General features: G+C 42.8%; 1 protein-coding gene across 2 annotated transcripts in view; it reads left to right on the top strand.

Annotated features, from left to right (window-relative positions):
• The window catches only part of ELL3 (elongation factor for RNA polymerase II 3), a 118,998-nt gene that overhangs the window by 48,715 nt on the left and 49,062 nt on the right, over nucleotides 1–21,221 (top strand). The window contains exons 3-4 of one of the 2 annotated variants that reach the window (XM_044283243.1): nucleotides 298–425; nucleotides 4,219–4,382. The exons of the other annotated variant lie outside the window; for it this stretch is intronic. Coding sequence (XP_044139178.1) covers nucleotides 298–425; nucleotides 4,219–4,382 — 292 coding nt within the window. The remainder of the gene's footprint in view (nucleotides 1–297; nucleotides 426–4,218; nucleotides 4,383–21,221) is intronic. 2 annotated transcript variants of the gene reach the window in all.

Here is a 21,221-nt window from a genome sequence, read left to right on the forward strand (position 1 = left end):
CACAAATATAGGAGAAAAAATAAGCACACCCATGTACAAAGGTGGTGTTTCTGTGAAAAAAGGCAGTTCATTCTCTTCCTAACCTCATACAGCACCTTTAACTCTCTCTTATCCAGTAGCAGTATTTTAATATCTGTTTGGCTGAGATTGCAATGAGAGTCATAGAGTTAAACAAACATACATTTTGCATTTAATAAAATAAAGTGAGCACCTTTAAAGCTGACCATTTCTGGAAGAAATATTAGGTGCTGTACGTCTTCTGCAATTTAACAAGATTATTTTTTTTATAACCAACAGTACATCAAGATTCCTTGTCCCATCTCTGGGTCAGATGACAGAGCTCGGGTCTTTGCCTTCTACCTCTCTAGAGAGATTAAAGATAAACCTCAGTCAAGTTTCGAGTGCATTAGACAGGGCACCTCATGGTGAGAACTACTTTGTTTTTGTTTTTTTACCTTTTCCTGCTTTAGTAAGAATGTTCTATGTGATTTGTGGGAAATACTGAGCATACATCAGGCCTTGGTCTATAGATAAGGCTGTCCATATACTATGCATTATCATGACCAAATAAATGTCATAAATGAGATATGACTGATCAAAGCTGCTCTGTATATATTTACTAAGACTGTTTTTTTATGCCGGTCTTAGATTCCCCCCCAATGCTGCCATAAGATTCAGCTAATTTATGATGAGGAGTGTAAAAACCGGCTGTGTGACTAAATGTTGTCGCATGGTGTCACACTTTGGTGTGGGAGGGAAACACCACACCGAGCATAGGAGGGAAGGGGGTACAGGGAATAAGGCCTGAGAACTAGGGAAGGAAAATGGACACCTAGTGAAAACCCTAACCAAAATCCTGGCTGACTACCAGTATGAACAGACCCCAAAGGTAGGTGAGTTCATACGCAAGAATACTTAGAGTCCTATTAAGCCCTATAGGACCCTGGTACTAATGGCAGGGATGAGACTACCTGTTCCTCCAAAAGGAAGGACGAACAGGAGTCTCCTTCAGGCCTAATACAAACAATAGGGAAATGCAACACACAGAACCCATACAAAATACAAAAGGGAAAGGACAGAATTAAAGGGGTTGTCTCACTTGGAAAATGGTAGTTATGTTCAATATAACCCAATAATAAACAATTTACTAATATACTTCATGCTTCAAAACTACCTCCTCTCCTAGAAAATCCTCATTTTGTAGCCCTTTAGAGCATGCCCATTGTCAGGGGTTACGGCCACCACTGCAATCTAGCAGCGGTGGCCGCGCCTGCTCATTGGGAAGTACAGAGCTGGCAGGTATGGTGGCCGGGATCTCCCTCCTGTCCCAGCCACCTCCTATGTACTGTGTTGAACAGCTCCCGATAATGTCAGAAGCCTTGGAGCTCTTCAACACAAGAAAAAGCAGCTCCAGGCATGGGGGTGAACTACTACATGTTTGGAATCTAGGCTGTCATCTGTGATAGATGACAGCTGTTCGGCCGGCTTTTAACTTTGTAATATAGTGCGCCATTGCACTCTCAGCCAGGGGAGCGAGCACGGCACAGACAAGCTGTAGGCGCTCCCTGTGCCATCAATCAAATAAGGTGTGACGGCCCCAAGAATGAACTGAAAGTGCACAGCTAAAGAGCCAGGCTGTGCTCAAATTGCAAGGTGAGACAACCCCTTTAACTTCAAAGGAGCAATGGAAGCACCAGAAACTGGAAGCACCAGATCAACATGTCAGATCAAACCACGTGTTGCCAGTCTCACCGATCTCCTGCCACCTGTCGCGGGAACGTCCATAACACATGGCTGGTAAAAAAGTCGAAAGCCCCTTAACAAATGAACCCCATAGACTTTGGATATCCCCTTCTTAATCTTGAAGACCCTCAGTTTTTAAGAAGAAAATCCCCTTTTTAAAGGAGCTGTTTTATGAAGACAGATGTAAGACATATTGTAAGTTCTCTTAGAGCTTATTGAAATCATACAGAGGTCTCACCTATTCAGGACCTGACTCTACTAGCCAAAGTGAAGAGCGAAAAACGTCCATCTCTGCAGATCCCTGGTGTCTGGGAATCAACATTCTGTTGATGGGGCCACTTGTGACCACTGCAGCCAATCATTGGCCACACGGATGACACGTGACCCAGTGACATACTGCATGGGTAACATGTCACTGCTGCATCCAGTGATTCGCTGCAGTGGTCACACGCTGTCCCATTGATTACCAGAGACCCGAGACCCAGCGGCATAGAACAGGTAAGTATGAACCCCACTGCGAGTCTGGCCACTCTGAAGGGGTCTGTTAAAAAAGTTAAAGTTGGATAACTCTTTTAAACATTTAAATGTTTTAATTGTTTAATCACATAAAAAGATAAAAGCCAGAAGCCAGATACAGAGCTGCAAATAACTCATGAGCCTTAACCTCTTAGTGACCACCCTGTTTTGGGTTTTATTGACCAAGCTAATTTTAATTTTTTTTTCATTTTTTCATTGCTTCATTCGAAGAGCTATACCTGTTTTATTTTCCTATCGATGTAGTCGTATAAGGGCTTTTTTTTTAGGGACAAGTTGTAGCTTTCAATGACACTATTTTGGTGTTCATTTTTCTGTATACATAAAGTTATAACTTTATTCTGTGGGTCAGTACGATTACAGAAAAAAAAAAAAAATATATATATATATATATATAAAGTTGTTTGGTTGTTTTTTTTTCTACAATTTTGCATGATAAATTAAAAAAATTTCATCACCACATCCCAAGACAAATAACATTTTTATTTTTTGATCTATGGAGCTGCATAACATTTTGTGATTGCTTATTATTTATTTATTTTTTGGGCCATTAAGCAAAAAACAGCAGCTCTGTCTTTTTTTATGTCATTTACCATACGGAATATATTACATGGTAATTGTGTAATGTGGGTAATATGGACACTGCGGTACCAAATATGTGGCAAAAAATGTATTTTTTTAGCATGGAGATTTTTTTTATTTAATAAAACGTTAAGTTTGTTTAACCATTTACTAGTTCCATAAGGGACTTTAGCAGGCGATCTTTTGATTGCTACTATAATACACTGTACTGCTTATGCATTACAGTGTATTATGTTATCAGTGCTATACTGACAGTCACCCGCAGCCTGCTCTAGAGAGATGCAACCTGGTAGGGATACTCTGTAAGTAGGGGCTGGTGGAGCCCCCACCTTTTAAACCACTTAGATGCTGTGGGAACTATTAACCATGGCATTTAAGTGGTTGAACAGCCAGGATTGACTCTTTTGCTGATCGGGCCAGGTACAGCAGGAACCCAACTTTTAAGCATCTGCTTTTAACTGCACAGGGAAATCCTTGGAGTGCTTAGACTAGGCCGCCGTAAAAAGGCCTCTTAGTGACTGTTGTAAAAAGGTATATTGGCGGTCACTAAAGGGTTACAGATACCCATGAACATTAGTCTAAGGTTGATCAAAATGGACGATTTGAACCAAAATTATCATTCATTGGGTACATTTAGCAACAAATGATTGTTTTAGCCACCTGATAACAGATCATCATCACTTGAAACAGAGTTGGACCGTGTCTGGAATTTTCACTCAATAGTTGGACAAAAGAAAGGCTGATGGTGGAGGAAAAAGATCTGTGAAAGGACCTAGCCAGAAAGATCTTTCTCCCAGTGTTATTGAACATGTATGGCCAGTTTGAACAACTGTAACGGCCAGTATGGATTAAAATGTGTATGGCTGCAAACCAATCAGTAGACGATCATTTGTTGAACTACTGTTCAAGCATCAGCCTACGTCTGTGTAATGTGCATGGCCGCCTGTAGGATTGGCAGAATTGTTTGGCATCTGCATTACAGTGCAATGGTGTAGGAGCAAATACGATATTGGTATCCTTGTTTTTTAAGCAGTCTTCCATTTAATGACAGCAATGTTCTTTATTCCATTTCTGCACTGGGGCAATATATGCCTTCATTAGCAGCGCGGCCATGTAACTTTAACCCTTGATCCAACACATTAGAGTGGTGACAATATTGCCCCAGTTTTTTGGAGGTGTTTACAGAAGGTAGTGCCTCATATCATATTTGTGATGTATATTAAGATTAGCATTGTTCTTTAAAATAATTCTTGCTAATTGTTTTTAGTCCTTCTGGCTTGCACAGCTCATGAAGGTCTACTGAGGGCTATTTTATATATATTATAGAGATGCTTAATAGTTCTTCAATGTCTGCCCTAGGAATGGAGAGAAGCAACTGACTTGCATTGGCACTATACAGGATAAGATCACCGTATGTGCTACTGACGAATCCTACCAGTTAACACGTGACCGCATGTCTCAGGTAGAGAAGGAAACATGGAGCAGGACTGCCATTGAGATCAAGCCTGGAGCATCTAATCGAAGTATGTATAGATGACAAGTGCAGTGGGACTGAGAACATTTATTCTTTACTATAATTTCGTTAGGCTAGTTGGAATAGGAATGTTAAAGGGGTATTCCCATCTCCGGCATTGGTGGCATATCTCTAGGATATGCCACCAATGTCAGATAGGGGACCTGCCTTTATCACCAGACCGCCAAAGTGAAGGAGAACACACCTCGCAAGCGCGACCACCCTTCATTTACAGCTATGGGACTTCTAAAAATAGCAGAGCGAATGGAGAATAAATAGAGAGCATGTTGGATGCCCCGTCCTGCAGACAGTAGGTTCCAGAGGTGGGATGAGATGGGTGAAACCCTTTCACCAAAGAAGCAAGTTAGTGCAAGAGATTTCCTACAAGTATTGTAATCTGTTATTTTATGGGTGAACATCTGCAAGATGGGCGATCACTGATAGTAATCACATAGTAAGGTACCAGGCAAGGGACTGTCATGACCTCAGTGTCTGGCCATTGTTCATGACCTAAGATGATCATCTAAGTTCAAGAAAATCCACTGCACTCAAATAGTATGATGCAATTAAAGGGTTCATTTATTGTACATATAATTTCCAAATTTCTGATCCAGATACGGATATAAATAGAATTATCCACAATCAAAGTCATCGGACGTTTCGGTCTACCAGGACCTTCTTCAGCAGTGTTATCTGTTATATGGCAGTAACATAGAACATAGAAACATAGAATGTGTCGGCAGATAAGAACCATTTGGCCCATCTAGTCTGCCCAATGACACTGGGGATGGCTGGGGCCCGTGAGATTGGGGGGCCCGGCCAGGCTGAATGGCCCTGCCCCCTCACTTTTTCATCTTACAAGCCAGCCTACACAGCAGAAGGAAGTTTTACATAGTAGTGCCCACCGTTCGTATTGGCTCCCTGCCTGTAAGCCAGATACAGGTGGCTAATAAACAGGGAGATGCCCAAATGCTGTCTCTGCTTATTAGCCAGTTGAATTTCAGAAGCATCATGTCTGGTCTCAGTGGTGTGTCTCTGGGTCCCGGTGCCATTGCAATGAGGTGACAAGAGGCCCATAGCTCTTGCAGAGAAAAGTTTGGAACTCACCCCCCATAGCAATGACACTGGGGATGGCTGGACCGCCCTGAATATTACACTAACAGTCACTCACACACAAAGTGCACCAGGCCTGCAGCCTCTCCTACTTACTGAGATCGCCAATGTGCTGGTCATTGAGGCAGTCACTGGGCATGGCCGCGGTCGTCACACTGGGGGGTGAGTTCCAAACTTTTCTCTGCAAGAGCTATGGGCCTCTTGTCACCTCATTGCAATGGCAGTGGGACCCAGAGACACACCACTGAGACCAGACATGATGCTGCTGAAATTCAGCTGGCTAATAAGCAGAGACAGCATTGGGGCATCTCCCTGCTTATTAGCCACCTGTATCTGGCTTACAGGCAGGGAGCCAATACAAACGGTGGGCACTACTATGTAAAACTTCCTTCTGCTGTGTAGGCTGGCTTGTAAGATAAGAAAGTGAGGGGGCAGGGCCATTCAGCCTGGCCGGGCCCCCCAATCTCACGGGCCCCATAGCAACTGTGTGGTCTGCTGCCATTGGCAGTACACCACTGTTAACATGATAATGAGTTTTCTAAACCCACCACCTTTAAAAGGGTTATGTCACCTCAGACTTTTATGGCATATCACTGGGATATGCCATGAAAGTCAGATAGCTGTGGGTCCCGACTCTCCAAAAGTGAATAAGATCACACTGCGCATTTCTGGACACCGCTCCTTTCAGTTCTATGGGACTGCTGGAGACAGGTTAGACAGTTCGGCTATATTCGGTGCCCCCTAGAAATTAATGGATGGGTGGCTGCTTATGGCGGCTGCTTTCTGCTCAATTTGGGGGTCCCGTTCTGGATATAGATGTGGGTCCCAGGGGAGTGAACCACACCTTTATGACACTGGCGGCATATCCTTGCGATATGCCACTAGTGTCTAAGATGAGACAACCCATTTTGATTTTGAGTGGCGTAATATAATGCTATGAGGTTTATTGGTTTGACTCTGTTACTAGTAAACTGGTTCTACTGGATATATAGTTGGTTAATAGGGTCACGTAAGGAGACCTGTGTGTCTCTATCTGCAATTCCTGGGGTGAAATGTAATCCTTCCTTCTATTGATCCTTCCTTATTATCCCTCCTTTTACAGAACAATGCTGGTTCTCATAACTTTCTTCACACATGAATACCTTCCATAATACCATACGTTCCAAAGAGACTTTTACTGCACCGTGTACATGCAAACCTATCGATCTACATTCTACGTCTACTGAGGCTGAATTGGCCACTTAATTCTCTGTGGAACTAAAGTATTATTACTGCCCTATGTCTCAATCTTTCTATTTTAGAATCCTTTTCCCCCATTGGTCCAGTGTTAGGCTGCTGGATATATTAACAGACTCCTATTAGAAAAGGGGAGTTTTGTTTACCTCCGTAATCACAGCATTTTTGGCTGTAATCTTTTTCATTTCGGCAGTCCTATACCATTGAAGTAGAAGTGGATCAGCACTCACTAAAGATGCAAAAACAATCTTCACTTTATTGCCATAAGCAAAATATAGGCAGATGTGATGTGTTTAAAGCTGTTTAGCCAAAATGGGGGAACATCTGCTTGTATTATGGCAATAAATGCAATGTGTGATGCCCTAATTGAGTCAGTACAGGGGGTCTCTGGTCACAGTGATTGTTTGACTGAAAATGGTAAGGCTATGATCACTTTTAGGGGCAATTTTTGCATTTTAGTAATTTTGGGTAAAAATTAACTTTATTAACAGTTTCAACAGTTTTTCTATGGCCTTCACTTGCATTTTATCTGTAGACAGGGTTGCTTTATGTTTTACACTGATGGCTCCATATTTGTAGCCCTTTTTCTCTGAACTGCTGACATCCTATAAATACTCATTTAATGAGGACCTGTCACAACAAAATGCAATCTGTCGGCATGTCATAGAGCAGGAGGAGCTGAGCAGATTGATGTATAGTTTTGTGGGAAAAGATATGTGGGTATATTGGTAGGTGGTCCCATGTGCAGTGCGCCCTCCTTCACTTTGAGGGCTCTGTTCTAAAGATAGGTGCGGGTCCGAAAGGTGAGACCTGGACCTATCAGACACTGGGGGAATATCCTAGCGATATGCCCCTAATATCTGAGGTGAAACAACCCCTTTAAGAGTACGGCTACATGTATATACACTTACACAGAGAATGCCATCAATCACTGATAACACCTCCCCGTGTACAACTATCAGTGACTGACAGCTATCTATGTAAACACTCTTACACAGAGAATGCTATCAATCACTGATAACACCTCCCCCTTGTACAGCTATCTATGTATACACTCTTACACAGAGAATGCTATCAATCACTGATAACACCTCCCCTGTGTACAGATATCAGTGACTGACAGCTCTATGTATACACACTTACACAGAGAATGCTATCAATCACTGATAACACCTCCCCTGTGTACAGCTATTAGTGACTGACAGCTATCTATGTATACACTCTTACACAGAGACTGCTATCAATCACTGATAACACCTCCCCCCTTGTACAGCTATTAGTGACTGACAGCTATCTATGTATACAAACTTACACAGAGAATGCTATCAATCACTGATAACACCTCCCCCCTTGTACAGCTATCAGTGACTGACAGCTATCTATGTATACACACTTACACAGAGAATGCAATCACTGATAATACCTCCCCTGTGTACAGTTATCAGTGCCTGACAGCTATCTATGTAAACACTCTTACACAGAGAATGCTATCAATCACTGATAACACCTCCCCCCTTGTACAGCTATTAGTGACTGACAGCTATCTATGTGTACACACTTACACAGAGAATGCTATCAATCACTGATAACACCTCCCCCTTGTACAGCTATCTATGTATACACTCTTACACAGAGAATGCTATCAATCACTGATAACACCTCCCCCTTGTACAGCTATCTATGTATACACTCTTACACAGAGAATGCTATCAATCACTGATAACACCTCCCCCTTGTACAGCTATCTATATATACACTCTTACACAGAGAATGCTATCAATCACTGATAATACCTCCCCCTTGTACAGCTATCAGTGAATGACAGCTATCTATGTATACACACTTACACAGATAATGATATCGTTTTTTTGCGGATAGGATGCGAACCTATTCATTTCAATGGGTCCGCAGAAAATGCGTACAGCCCAACGTGTGCTGTCCGTATCAGTATGTCTGTTCTGTAGGCCCACAAAAAAAAATAGAACATGTCCTATTCTTGTCCGTTTTAGGCATTGTTACAATGGATCCGCCAAAAAAAATAATGGATGGCATACGGATGTCATCCGTTTTTGTTTTTTTGCGGATCGCAAAACACATACGGTCGTGTGCAAGTAGCCTTAACTAAAGGCACATACAGTAGGCAGATGAATATACCCAACATGAAAGCCAAATCTTATACTGGTAAATGAATACGTGATCAATTGTATGGTGACAATGGATGAGGTGGCAATATTACAGGCGTGTTGCGATAGTCGTGTTTGCTACAGGGCAGGGTAGTTGTAGTTCATATGGTATATGGCTGTTTACTGATCCATGAATTCATGTCTTCAACTGATGATTCATTTATGAGTGGGAAAGAAAGACATATGTTTTCCGTACAGTTTGGGTGCCAATATTAGCACAGCCTTCACCTTCTCTGAAGGATTTATTGTCACTCAGTTAAGCTAAAAATTCATACGGTTAGCTTCAGTGGATTAAGTACAAGCTGTGATGAATATAGACACACGTAGGATTTAGCTGCTGATATGAAGGATTTCCTAGAACCTTGTTCTAGGAGCTTAGTTAGAAGCTTTTTAGCAAGTGATGGATGCACGTAATGAAGGCTGAGTGACGCATGCCTCCCACATTTCTTATTATTAAAAAGTCATCCATAGAGCCTCTCATCCTCATATCAAGGACCCACCGGATTTGGAAAACCACACGTAGGAACTGGTGTTTTATCCGTAGTGATGGGTTTCAAAGATGAGGCGAACTGTTCATTAAGCAGAAGAAAAATTCTTAATTCTAGGACTGGTTGAGTAGAAATAATACTACACTTTAGAAAATGGATGCTCAACCTGCGGTCCTCCAGCTGTTGTAAAACTACAACTCCCAGGCTAATAGCAGTAGGCTGTCTAGGAATGCTGGGAGTTGTAGATTTGCAACAGCTGGAAGGCCGCAGGTTGGGCATCCCTGCATTAGAAGATATAAACGAGCTAAGTATAGGCGACCTATATCCATTTTGCAGGATAATCTGACCATGCATCGCTAGTTATTTGCAATGCTGGAGGAGGCCTGCAACTTTTTAGTCTCAGCTTTCATTTGTACATTAAAGGCGGACTGCAACACAGCATGATCTGCTGCTGACAAATGATGTTTTTGGGTGTCACATCGGCAGTGTTTTTACCCAAAGAACGAGTTTTGCTCATTCATTGGATGATTCGTGGCACCATTACACAGGGCAGTGTAGAGAGAGCGTTGGTTCCAAACTATAAGTGAGCTCTGCAGAGACTTGCAGTTTTTTTTTTATCTGAACTTTGAGAAGCAACTCAAATGCAAACTTACCTTAAATCTTGAAAAAATGTGTTGCCTTATTGCCTAATGATGTATTGAGAACCATTTTGACCAGGATTTGACTACTGAAAAGAGTTGATAGCTGATCAATGGTCCTATTCTGTATATAGCAGCAACATTTCAACGCTCTGCAAATGTCCAGACCCAGAGCAAACTGACAGTTGTAATGCAGATGAAATACAGCACTTGTGATATGGAGAATTCAAGCTGAGAACTTCCCTGGAGGACCCATTCTGGTGCAGGGATGGAAGGAGGGACCCTAGCTGTATAGCAGAGTAGGGAAAATCATGAAAAATGTATAACGTTTTCATAAAGTTACCTTGACACTACCCATTTCACATTTAAAAAAATACCTAGACCTTTATAGTTTTTACACCTACAAATGTTTTACTTTTTTATTTAATCTTTTGTATTTTGGGGGTCTTCTGTTCCTTTTTGCATCTGTGTGTAAACTCTCTTTTGTACCTTAATTCAGATGATTTTTCTTTGCATGATAAATATTCTGAAGCCCACAGCATTGCCAGCCTTCACAAAACACATGGGAGGTCATTTATTAACATCCATATGCCATATTTTGATGTAAAAAAAAAAAGGCAAGACCCCTTTTTGTGATTTTTTGTGATAATATTTAGTTGCATTGTTTTTTTTCTGCCAATATTTACATCTTCCTGGAAACAGATGTAAATATTGGCGAAAAATTACTCCAGTCAGGGGTGGAGTCATGATCACTCCAGGTGCACGGAGTGCCGAAGGGGAGTCTAATTTATGGTAAATTAGGTGCATCCTTCAGCAGCACAAGGGGAGTCAAAGCCCGGCATAAAATGCTGTTCTTTCTAAATAACCGCCATGGTGTTAGTGAGGGTGCTGCCACACTTTCAGGCTTTTTGATACAGTTTTTGAAGCCAATATCAGGAGTGGATCTTAAAATGAGAGAAAGTATTAAGGACAGATTCAACTTCTCTTTTTTTGCTTAATCCACTCCTTTTTTTGTCTTCGAAAACTGCATCAAAGAACCTGAACGTGTGGCAGCACCCTTAGGGTTAATAGCCTCTGTCCCTACCATCCTCTGAGGGGCGTTTCACCGGAGCGACATTGGGGGTTTAGCTGAGTGCACCTGCTTTCTGAGAATTGGCTAACAAGCCTCTAGCTAGCGCAGTCTACTCCCACCTCCACTTGCTCACTAATTACTCTTTTCGGGGCCCAATTAGTGTGTTTGCCTTTATCAATATTCTTTTCCTGAATGAATAGCCTAGCAACCTGATATGTATGAAGTGAATAGCTGTGAAAGCAGACATTTCTGCCTTTGAAGTTTACGTATGCCTGGAAAAATATCTTAGAGAAGGGTGATCAGTGTCATTTTCTTTACTTCCATACTGGAGCAGATGTTTTCTCCGAGTCATTTACTCACTATTGGCTGTAAAGGTTTTACAACATCGCCAGTAACCTGAACACTGAGCGTCCTATGGCACATGAGGCTGGAGCTACACCTAGACTTTATGTAGCTTATTGATTTGATCGAGGGACAGCTGCAGTCTACAAAATTGCGTACCACTCAGTTTACTGCGTTGGATTGCAGCTGTAGCTCATTAGTCGGAATCAATAAGGATACGGCCACACAGTCAGGTTTCTTGATGCAGTTTTTGAAGTCAAGATGGATTCAAAAAAGACGAGAGCTATTATCTGTCTTTAATACTTTCTCTCCTTTATGACCCACACCTGATTTTGCTTCCAAAACCGCATAAAAAAATCTGAACACGTGGAAGCACCTTCAGTTTTCTTACAAAAAATCTAGGTGTAGCTCCAGCCTGAAGCCGAGTTTACATGTTGCTTTTGTGCTGCTTTTAGAAAACGCATTGCAAAAAAAAAGCACTTTTTACTACGTTTATTTGCATGTTAAATTAGTGGGGTTCATTGACAAAGACCGGTATAATAAGCCCTCACTTTCCATCCAAAATTAGGCGCATCTTCAGCAGTCTTTGGGGCACATTTACTAAAAGTTTTGCGCCTGTTTTTAGTCTAAAAGATGCTGTTTTGGACGGTCTGAAATTGGGCCTGATTTTGAGGCTTTTGTGCCTTGTTCAACTATTTAGATTTTTTAGACTAATTCAGTTTTCTAACTTTTGCGACCTATTTATGTAGGTGTGCCTTTTTTGACGCAAAAACAATCTAATTTCTATTCCACACCAGGGCTGACATACTTTTCCTCATCTGTTGTCAGTGCTGAAGTGCATTAAAAGTCGCACTTTCCTGGAGACATGCAACTTTTTGCCGCAAAGATGCAACTTTTTTCATGTGCAAATGCATTAGACCAGTTTAACTGAATATGAACCCGTCTAACCGAAAAAGAACCACTAGAGGTCAGACTAATAGCTATACGCCTGGTCTAATTCATCAACGGCTGTGCGACTTTTAACCACTTCAGCCCCGCTAGGTGAAACCCCCTTCATGACCAGGCCACTTTTTACACTTCGGCACTACACTCCTTTCACCGTTTATCGCTCGGTCATGCAACTTACCACCTAAATGAATTTTACCTCCTTTTCTTCTCACTAATGGAGCTTTCATTTGGTGGTATTTTATTGCTGCTGACATTTTTACTTTTTTTGTTATTAATCAAAATATAACGATTTTTTTGCAAAAAAATGACATTTTTCACTTTCAGCTGTGAAATTTTGCAAAAAAAACGACATCCATATATAAATTTTTCGCTAAATTTATAGTTCTACATGTCTTTGATAAAAAAAAAATGTTTGGGCAAAAAAAAAATGGTTTGGGTAAAAGTTATAGCATTTACAAACTATGGTACAAAAATGTGAATTTCCGCTTTTTGAAACAGCTCTGATTTTCTGAGCACCTGTCATGTTTCCTGAGGTTCTACAATGCCCAAACAGTAGAAAAACCCCACAAATGACCCCATTTCGGAAAGTAGACACCCTAAGGTATTCGCTGATGGGCATAGTGAGTTCATAGAACTTTTTATTTTTTGTCACAAGTTAGCGGAAAATGATGATGATTTTTTTTTTTTTCTTACAAAGTCTCATATTCCACTAAATTGCAACAAAAAATAAAAAATTCTAGGAACTCGCCATGCCCCTCACAGAATACCTTGGGGTGTCTTCTTTCCAAAATGGGGTCACTTGTGGCGTAGTTATACTGCCCTGGCAATTTAGGGGCCCAAATGTGTGAGAAGAACTTTGCAATCAAAATGTGTAAGAAATGACCGGTGAAATCCGAAAGGTGCACTTTGGAATATGTGCCCCTTTGCCCACCTTGGCAGCAAAAAAGTGTGACACATCTGGTATCGCCGTACTCAGGAGAAGTTGGGGAATGTGTTTTGGGGTGTCATTTTACATATACCCATGCTGGGTGAGAAAAATATCTTGGTCAAATGCCAACTTTGTATAAAAAAATGGGAAAAGTTGTCGTTTGCCAAGATATTTCTCTCACCCAGCATGGGTATATGTAAAATGACACCCCAAAACACATTCCCCAACTTCTCCTGAGTACGGCGATACCAGATGTGTCACACTTTTTTGCTGCCAAGGTGGGCAAAGGGGCACATATTCCAAAGTGCACCTTTCGGATTTCACCGGTCATTTCTTACACATTTTGATTGCAAAGTTCTTCTCACACATTTGGGCCCCTAAATTGCCAGGGCAGTATAACTACGCCACAAGTGACCCCATTTTGGAAAGAAGACACCCCAAGGTATTCCGTGAGGGGCATGGCGAGTTCCTAGAATTTTTTATTTTTTGTCACAAGTTAGCGGAAAATGATGATTTTTTTTTTTTCTCTTTTTTCCTTACAAAGTCTCATATTCCACTAACTTGCGACAAAAAATAAAAAATTCTAGGAACTCGCCATGCCCCTCACGGAATACCTTGGGGTGTCTTCTTTCCAAAATGGGGTCACTTGTGGCGTAGTTATACTGCCCTGGCAATTTAGGGGCCCATATGTGTGAGAAGTACTTTGCAATCAAAATCTGTAAAAAATGACCGGTGAAATACGAAAGGTGCACTTTGGAATATGCGCCCCTTTGCCCACCTTGGCATCAAAAAAGTGTCACACATCTGGTATCGCCGTACTCAGGAGAAGTTGGGGAATGTGTTTTGGGGTGTCATTTTACATATACCCATGCTGGGTGAGAGAAATATCTTGGCAAACGACAACTTTTCCCATTTTTTTATACAAAGTTGGCATTTGACCAAGATATTTTTCTCACCCAGCATGGGTATATGTAAAATGACACCCCAAAACACATTCCCCAACTTCTCCTGAGTACGGCGATACCAGATGTGTCACACTTTTTTGCTGCCAAGGTGGGCAAAGGGGCACATATTCCAAAGTGCACCTTTCGGATTTCACCGGTCATTTTTTACAGATTTTGATTGCAAAGTACTTCTCACACATATGGGCCCCTAAATTGCCAGGGCAGTATAACTACGCCACAAGTGACCCCATTTTGGAAAGAAGACACCCCAAGGTATTCCGTGAAGGGCACGGCGAGTTCCTAGAATTTTTTATTTTTTGTCACAAGTTAGCGGAAAATGATGATTTTTTTTTTCTTCTCTTTTTTCCTTACAAAGTCTCATATTCCACTAACTTGCGACAAAAAATAAAAAATTCTAGGAACTCGCCATGCCCCTCACGGAATACCTTGGGGTGTCTTCTTTCCAAAATGGGGTCACTTGTGGCGTAGTTATACTGCCCTGGCAATTTAGGGGCCCATATGTGTGAGAAGTACTTTGCAATCAAAATCTGTAAAAAATGACCGGTGAAATACGAAAGGTGCACTTTGGAATATGCGCCCCTTTGCCCACCTTGGCATCAAAAAAGTGTCACACATCTGGTATCGCCGTACTCAGGAGAAGTTGGGGAATGTGTTTTGGGGTGTCATTTTACATATACCCATGCTGGGTGAGAGAAATATCTTGGCAAACGACAACTTTTCCCATTTTTTTATACAAAGTTGGCATTTGACCAAGATATTTTTCTCACCCAGCATGGGTATATGTAAAATGACACCCCAAAACACATTCCCCAACTTCTTCTGAGTACGGCGATACCAGATGTGTCACACTTTTTTGCAGCCTAGATGCGCAAAGGGGCCCAAATTCCTTTTAGGAGGGCATTTTTAGACATTTGGATCCCAGACTTCTTCTCACGCTTTAGGGCCCCTAAAAAGCCAGGGCAGTATAAATACCCCACATGTGACCCCACTTTGGAAAGAAGACACCCCAAGGTATCCAATGAGGGGCCTGGCAAGTTCATAGAATTTTTTTTTTTTTCGCATAAGTTAGCGGAAATTGATTTTTTTTTGTTTTTTCTCACAAAGTCTCACTTTCCGCTAACTTAGGACAAAAATTTCAATCTTTCATGGACTCAATATGCCCCTCAGCAAATACCTTGGGGTGTCTTCTTTCCAAAATGGGGTCAGTTGTGGGGTGTTTGTACTGCCCTGGCATTTGAGGGTCTCCGCAATCATTACATGTATGGCCAGCATTAGGAGTTTCTGCTATTCTCCTTATATTGAGCATACAGGTAATGAGATTTTTTTTTCCGTTCAGCCTCTGGGCTGAAAGAAAAAAATGAACGGCACAGATTTCTTCATTCGCATCGATCAATGTGGATGAAAAAATCTCTGCCAAAAAAAAAAAATGGAGGGGAAAGGCGTCTGCCAGGACATAGGAGCTCCGCCCTACATCCATACCCACTTAGCTCGTATGCCCTGGCAAACCAGATTTCTCCATTCGCATCAATCGATGTGGATGAATAAATCATTGCCGGGATTTTTTTTTTTATATATATATATATATACAAAATGCTTGCCAAAGCATAGGAACGCCGCCTCCTCCTCAGCTCGTATGCCTTGGCAAACGTATCTGTCACTGCAGAGGAGAAAATCCCGTCTTGCAGCGCCGCATACACCGACTTGCGTGTAATCTGACAGCAGCGCAATGCTTCTGTCAGAATGCACATCGGTGCTGCAGCTAGTAGATCGGTTGGTCCACCTGGAAGGTAAAAAGACAAAAAAAAAAAAGAAAAAGAAAAAACCAGGCCACAACGCAATAATTTTATTAACTTTGGAACAGAACATGTAACTTTAACTTTTGGAACTAAACATTAACCTGTTTGCTTACCTGTTTTTTTTTTTTTGTTTGTTTTTTTACCTTTATAGAACAAACCTCTCCTTCCCCATGGGTCAATGTGCAAAGCGCAAATCGCCCAAAGATGTGGCGAAGTGCGTTATGCACTTTGTCCCATGTGAAAGGAGACGTTTGCAGCAGCTGTGAGTGAATGGGCCCTAATAGCCCTGTGTGCCTATCCTGGTGAGATGTGATCCCTATGCTAGGTGTACCTGTGTGTGGTACTTTCGGAAACACTCCCCTAAGCATAGGGCAGGGTGGTCGGGACAGTCAGGACAGAAATAACGGGTGTCACGCCTTATTCCACTCCTGCTACAGACACGACATTTTTTTCGGGGTGGCGGTCGGTTTGAGGTACCAGCAACGACACTGGGGAAGTGTCGCTCGTGTAGACGGCTAACTACACTGGTGGATGGGGCCACGGAACCTCCTGGATACAGGAGGTTCGCGATGATCTCTTCCTGAAATTTGAGGAAGGATCCAGTTCTCCCAGCCTTACTGTAGAGAACAAAACTATTGTACAGAGCCAATTGAATTAAATATACAGACACCTTCTTATACCAGCGTCTGGTGCGTCGAGAAACTAAATACGGAGCCAACATCTGGTCATTGAAGTCGACCCCTCCCATGTGGAGGTTATAGTCGTGGACTGAGAGGGGCTTTTCAATGACACGGGTTGCTCGCTCAATTTGGATTGTCGTGTCTGCGTGAATGGAGGAGAGCATGTAAACGTCACGCTTGTCTCTCCATTTCACCGCGAGCAGTTCTTCGTTACACAGTGCGGCCCTCTGCCCCCTTGCAAGACGGGTGGTAACGAGCCGTTGGGGGAAGCCCGCGCGACTAGTTCGCGCGGTACCACAGGCGCCAATCCGTTCTAGAAACAAATGCCTAAAGAGGGCCACACTTGTGTAAAAATTGTCCACATAAAGATGGTACCCCTTGCCGAATAAGGGTGACACCAAGTCCCAAACTGTCTTCCCACTGCTCCCCAGGTAGTCAGGGCAACCGACCGGCTCCAGGGTCTGATCTTTTCCCTCATAGACCCGAAATTTGTGGGTATAGCCTGTGGCCCTTTCACAGAGCTTATACAATTTGACCCCATACCGGGCGCGCTTGCTTGGGATGTATTGTTTGAAGCCAAGGCGCCCGGTAAAATGTATTAGGGACTCGTCTATGCAGATGTTTTGCTCTGGGGTATAAATATCTGCAAATTTCTGGTTGAAATGGTCTATGAGGGGCCGAATTTTGTGGAGCCGGTCAAAAGCAGGGTGGCCCCTGGGACGGGAGGCGGTGTTGTCGCTAAAGTGCAGGAAACGCAGGATGGTCTCAAATCGTGTCCTGGACATAGCAGCAGAGAACATGGGCAAGTGATGAATTGGGTTCGTGGACCAATATGACCGCAATTCATGTTTTTTTGTCAGGCCCATGTTGAGGAGGAGGCCCAGAAAAGTTTTAAATTCGGAAACTTGGACTGGTTTCCACCGGAAAGGCTGGGCATAAAAGCTTTCCGGGTTAGCGGTGATAAATTGTGTGGCATACCGGTTTGTCTCTGCCACGACTAAGTCTAAAAGCTCCGCAGTCAAGAACAGCTCAAAAAATCCCAGGGCCGAACCGATCTGAGCCGTCTCAACCCGAACTCCAGACTGGGCGGTGAAAGGGAAAACTACGGGTGCGGCTGAAGTTGGGGACTGCCAATCATGGTTTGCCAGCACCTCTGGGATTCTAGGGGCTCTACGGGCACGTCTTTGCGGTGGCTGCGACGGGGTCACTACTGCACGTGCCACCGTACCAGCTTCAACTGCCCTTCTGGTGCTCGCTACTTCACCAGGTTGTACGGCAGTGCTGGTACTAGGTCCAGGAAGGGCTGGGCTGCTGGTGTATGCCTCACCACGTAATCCGACAGCACCAGCCCCACTCTGCTGCTCTTGAAGCGGATCCTGCGCAACCTGCGGTCTAGCGACACGGGGCCGGGTACGCCTGGTGCTATCAGGGACCTCAGCCTCCTCGTCCGAACTTTGGGTCAGAGAGCCACTGCTTTCTACAGGTTCGTATTCTGACCCGCTGGATTCATCAGATGAGGGTTCCCACTCCTCATCCGACTGGGTCAGAAGCCTGTAGGCCTCTTCAGAGGAATACCCCCTGTTTGACATGTGGGCAACTAAATTTAGGGGTATTCCCTGAGACTACCCAAGAAAAAAAAAGCAAGCCTGTCTTACAAAGGGGAGGCTAGCGAAGTACCGGAGGCCGCTGCGGTTGATAAAAAATATCAAAACTGATTTTTTTATCGCCGCAGTGCGTGTAAAGTGAATGTGCAGTGATCAAAAAAAAATAAATTTTTTGTCACTGCGGTGGGGCGGGTGTGGGCGAACGCACGTGTGGGCGACCGATCAGGCCTGATCGGGCAAACACTGCGTTTTGGGTGGAGGGCGAACTAAAGTGACACTAGTACTATTATAGATCTGACCGTGATCAGTTTTGATCACTTTCAGATACTATAAAAGTACAAATGCTGATTAGCGATACGCTAATCAGCGAATAACGGACTGCGGTGCGGTGGGCTGGGCGCTAACTGATCGCTAACTACCTAACCAAGGGACCTAAACTATACCTAAAACCTAACGGTCAATAACAGTGAAAAAAAAAAGTGACAGTTTGCACTGATCACTTTTTTCCTTTCACTAGTGATTGACAGGGGGGGATGACAGGGGTGATCAAAGGGTTAATTGGGGTGATCTGGGGGCTAAATGTGGTGTGGTGGGTACTCACAGTAAAGATGTGCTCCTCTGCTCCTCTGCTGGAACCAACCGACCAAAAGAAGGAGCAGAGGAGCACAGCAGCCATATAACCCCATCATATTTACTAATATGTGGGGTTATATGGCTGCTGATTGGATTTTTTAAAAATCAGCAGCCTGCCAGCCAATGATCGTGGCCGGCAGGCTGCTGACGAAATAGTCTTCTGCGAAATGCCGGCCCGCGATGCGCATGCGCGGGCCGGCTGTGACGTAATCTCGCGTCTCGCGAGAGGACGCGCCGATGCGTCCAGGAGGAACTAAACAACCACCTCCCGGACGCATCGGTGCGTACAGCGGTCGGGAGGTGGTTAATATATACTCGGCAAAAGAATACAGACAAATTAAATGCGCCAGTCTAATTGTATGGCCAATAACAGACAAGCCTGATAAATGTGCCCCTTTGTGCCTGACTGGAGTAGTATTTACTCCTCTTTTACATCTGTTTCCAGGCATAAAAGATATTAAATTTGTTAGGGCCGTGCGGCTCTGGCCCAGCTCATGCCACTCCAAAAATATTGTCGCATGGTAGTAAAAAAAAGTTGCCAAACGGGGTCTTGTGACTTTCTTTACGCCAAAATCTGGCATAGCGCTACTGTCCCTCTGTTGTATGTATATGCCTAAAATGTGTTACTTTTGAAAATAGCTGTAGCTGGAAAGTTAAAAATTGGAAACATTTTTCTACAAAAAGACTAGATAGATAGATTAATAAAGATAGATAGATAAATAAAGATAGATAGATTAATAAATAAAGATAGATAGATAGATTAATAAAGATAGATAGATAAATAAAGATAGATAGATTAATAAATAAAGATAGATAGATAGATTAATAAAGATAGATAGATAAATAAAGATAGATAGATTAATAAAGAGAGATAGATAGATTAATAAATAAAGATAGATAGAGTAATAAAGATAGATTAATAAAGATAGATAGATAGATTACTAAAGATAGATAGATAGATAGATAGATAGATAGATAGAAGAGATAGATTAATAAAGATAGATAGATAAAGAGAGATAGATAGATAGATAGATAGATAGATAAAAGAGATAGATAGATAGATAGATAGATAGATAGATAGATAGATTAATAAAGATAGATAGATAGATAGATCTATGTGTTTTATTTCATGTCACTTACTACAGAAGAGCAGTAGAAGTGAAAGGAGGGACCAGACTGTGAGGAGCAGGTTTGGCTGGTCTGGATAGTTCTCATAAAGAGTAGAATAGACTATAATAGGTCAGGGAAAGCAAGTGCTTGACTGAGTTGTAACATGTAGCAGCTGGTGAAAGTAAAAAAGTGAGAGTATTTGCTGAGGGTGAATTCAAGCAAGGAAACCCATCCTTTTATACATTCAGTCAAGTGCCGTAATGATTAGTGCTGCCAATTAACAAGATTTTATACTGTGGTAATGTGAACAGTGCTGGAAGGTGTGTTGTCCCACTTCAGGTACCTCAGATGGGTGAGACAGATAAAATCCAGAGAGTGGCAGTTGTCTCAGCAAAGCATAGTTTGCTGAGACATTTTTGTATACATTTTCTGGGCTGGGTTTTACTTGGACTGGTAGCTAGGCTTGGTAAAGGGAGTTCCCAGTCCACACCCTTCCAGTATGGGTTTTCCTTTCTACCTGAGGTGATCGCAGGTGAGGCCTGCTGTAATCAGGCTTGCATAAAGTGCCTCAGAGTAGGTCAGTCTGTTTTGTGAAGCAGTGGCTCTGTGTGTGGTCTCAGTCAGGAGGACTGGGAGGCCACAAGGCTTTGAATAGCCTGAGGTTTGGAGGACCTAGCGACACCTAGAGAACGAGGGTTGCACTGGGCGTCTGGAGGACTACTGGGCCACACTCCCCGAAAAGGTACTGGAGTTGCCACAGCCTTGAGGCTGCAGTATTGATGTTGGCTGAGGAAAGCCGCATATGTTGTCCATGTGTGAACTGAGCTCTATGAGTGAGCTAGGGACGTATTGTGTTTAGGTAGTGCCTAGACGGGCAGGAGTTTATTTGTGTTTTAAGTGTTGGCGGTGCGGGAACCTCACCCCACCCAGTCATGTATAACTGGACTATCCTTTATAAGAAAACTGTCAAAATAAATGCACAGTTTGGACATGAAAATCCGTTGGTGAGATATCTGTGAGTGTGACGCCCTGAAAAGAGACGATCCCTTACAATACGTATGGAGAACGTTATGCGTATGGAGAAATGAACAGGAGCATATTCACCTAATATCA

This window comes from Bufo gargarizans, chromosome 2, assembly GCF_014858855.1.
Source record: "Bufo gargarizans isolate SCDJY-AF-19 chromosome 2, ASM1485885v1, whole genome shotgun sequence".
Taxonomy (NCBI): Eukaryota; Metazoa; Chordata; class Amphibia; order Anura; family Bufonidae; genus Bufo; species Bufo gargarizans.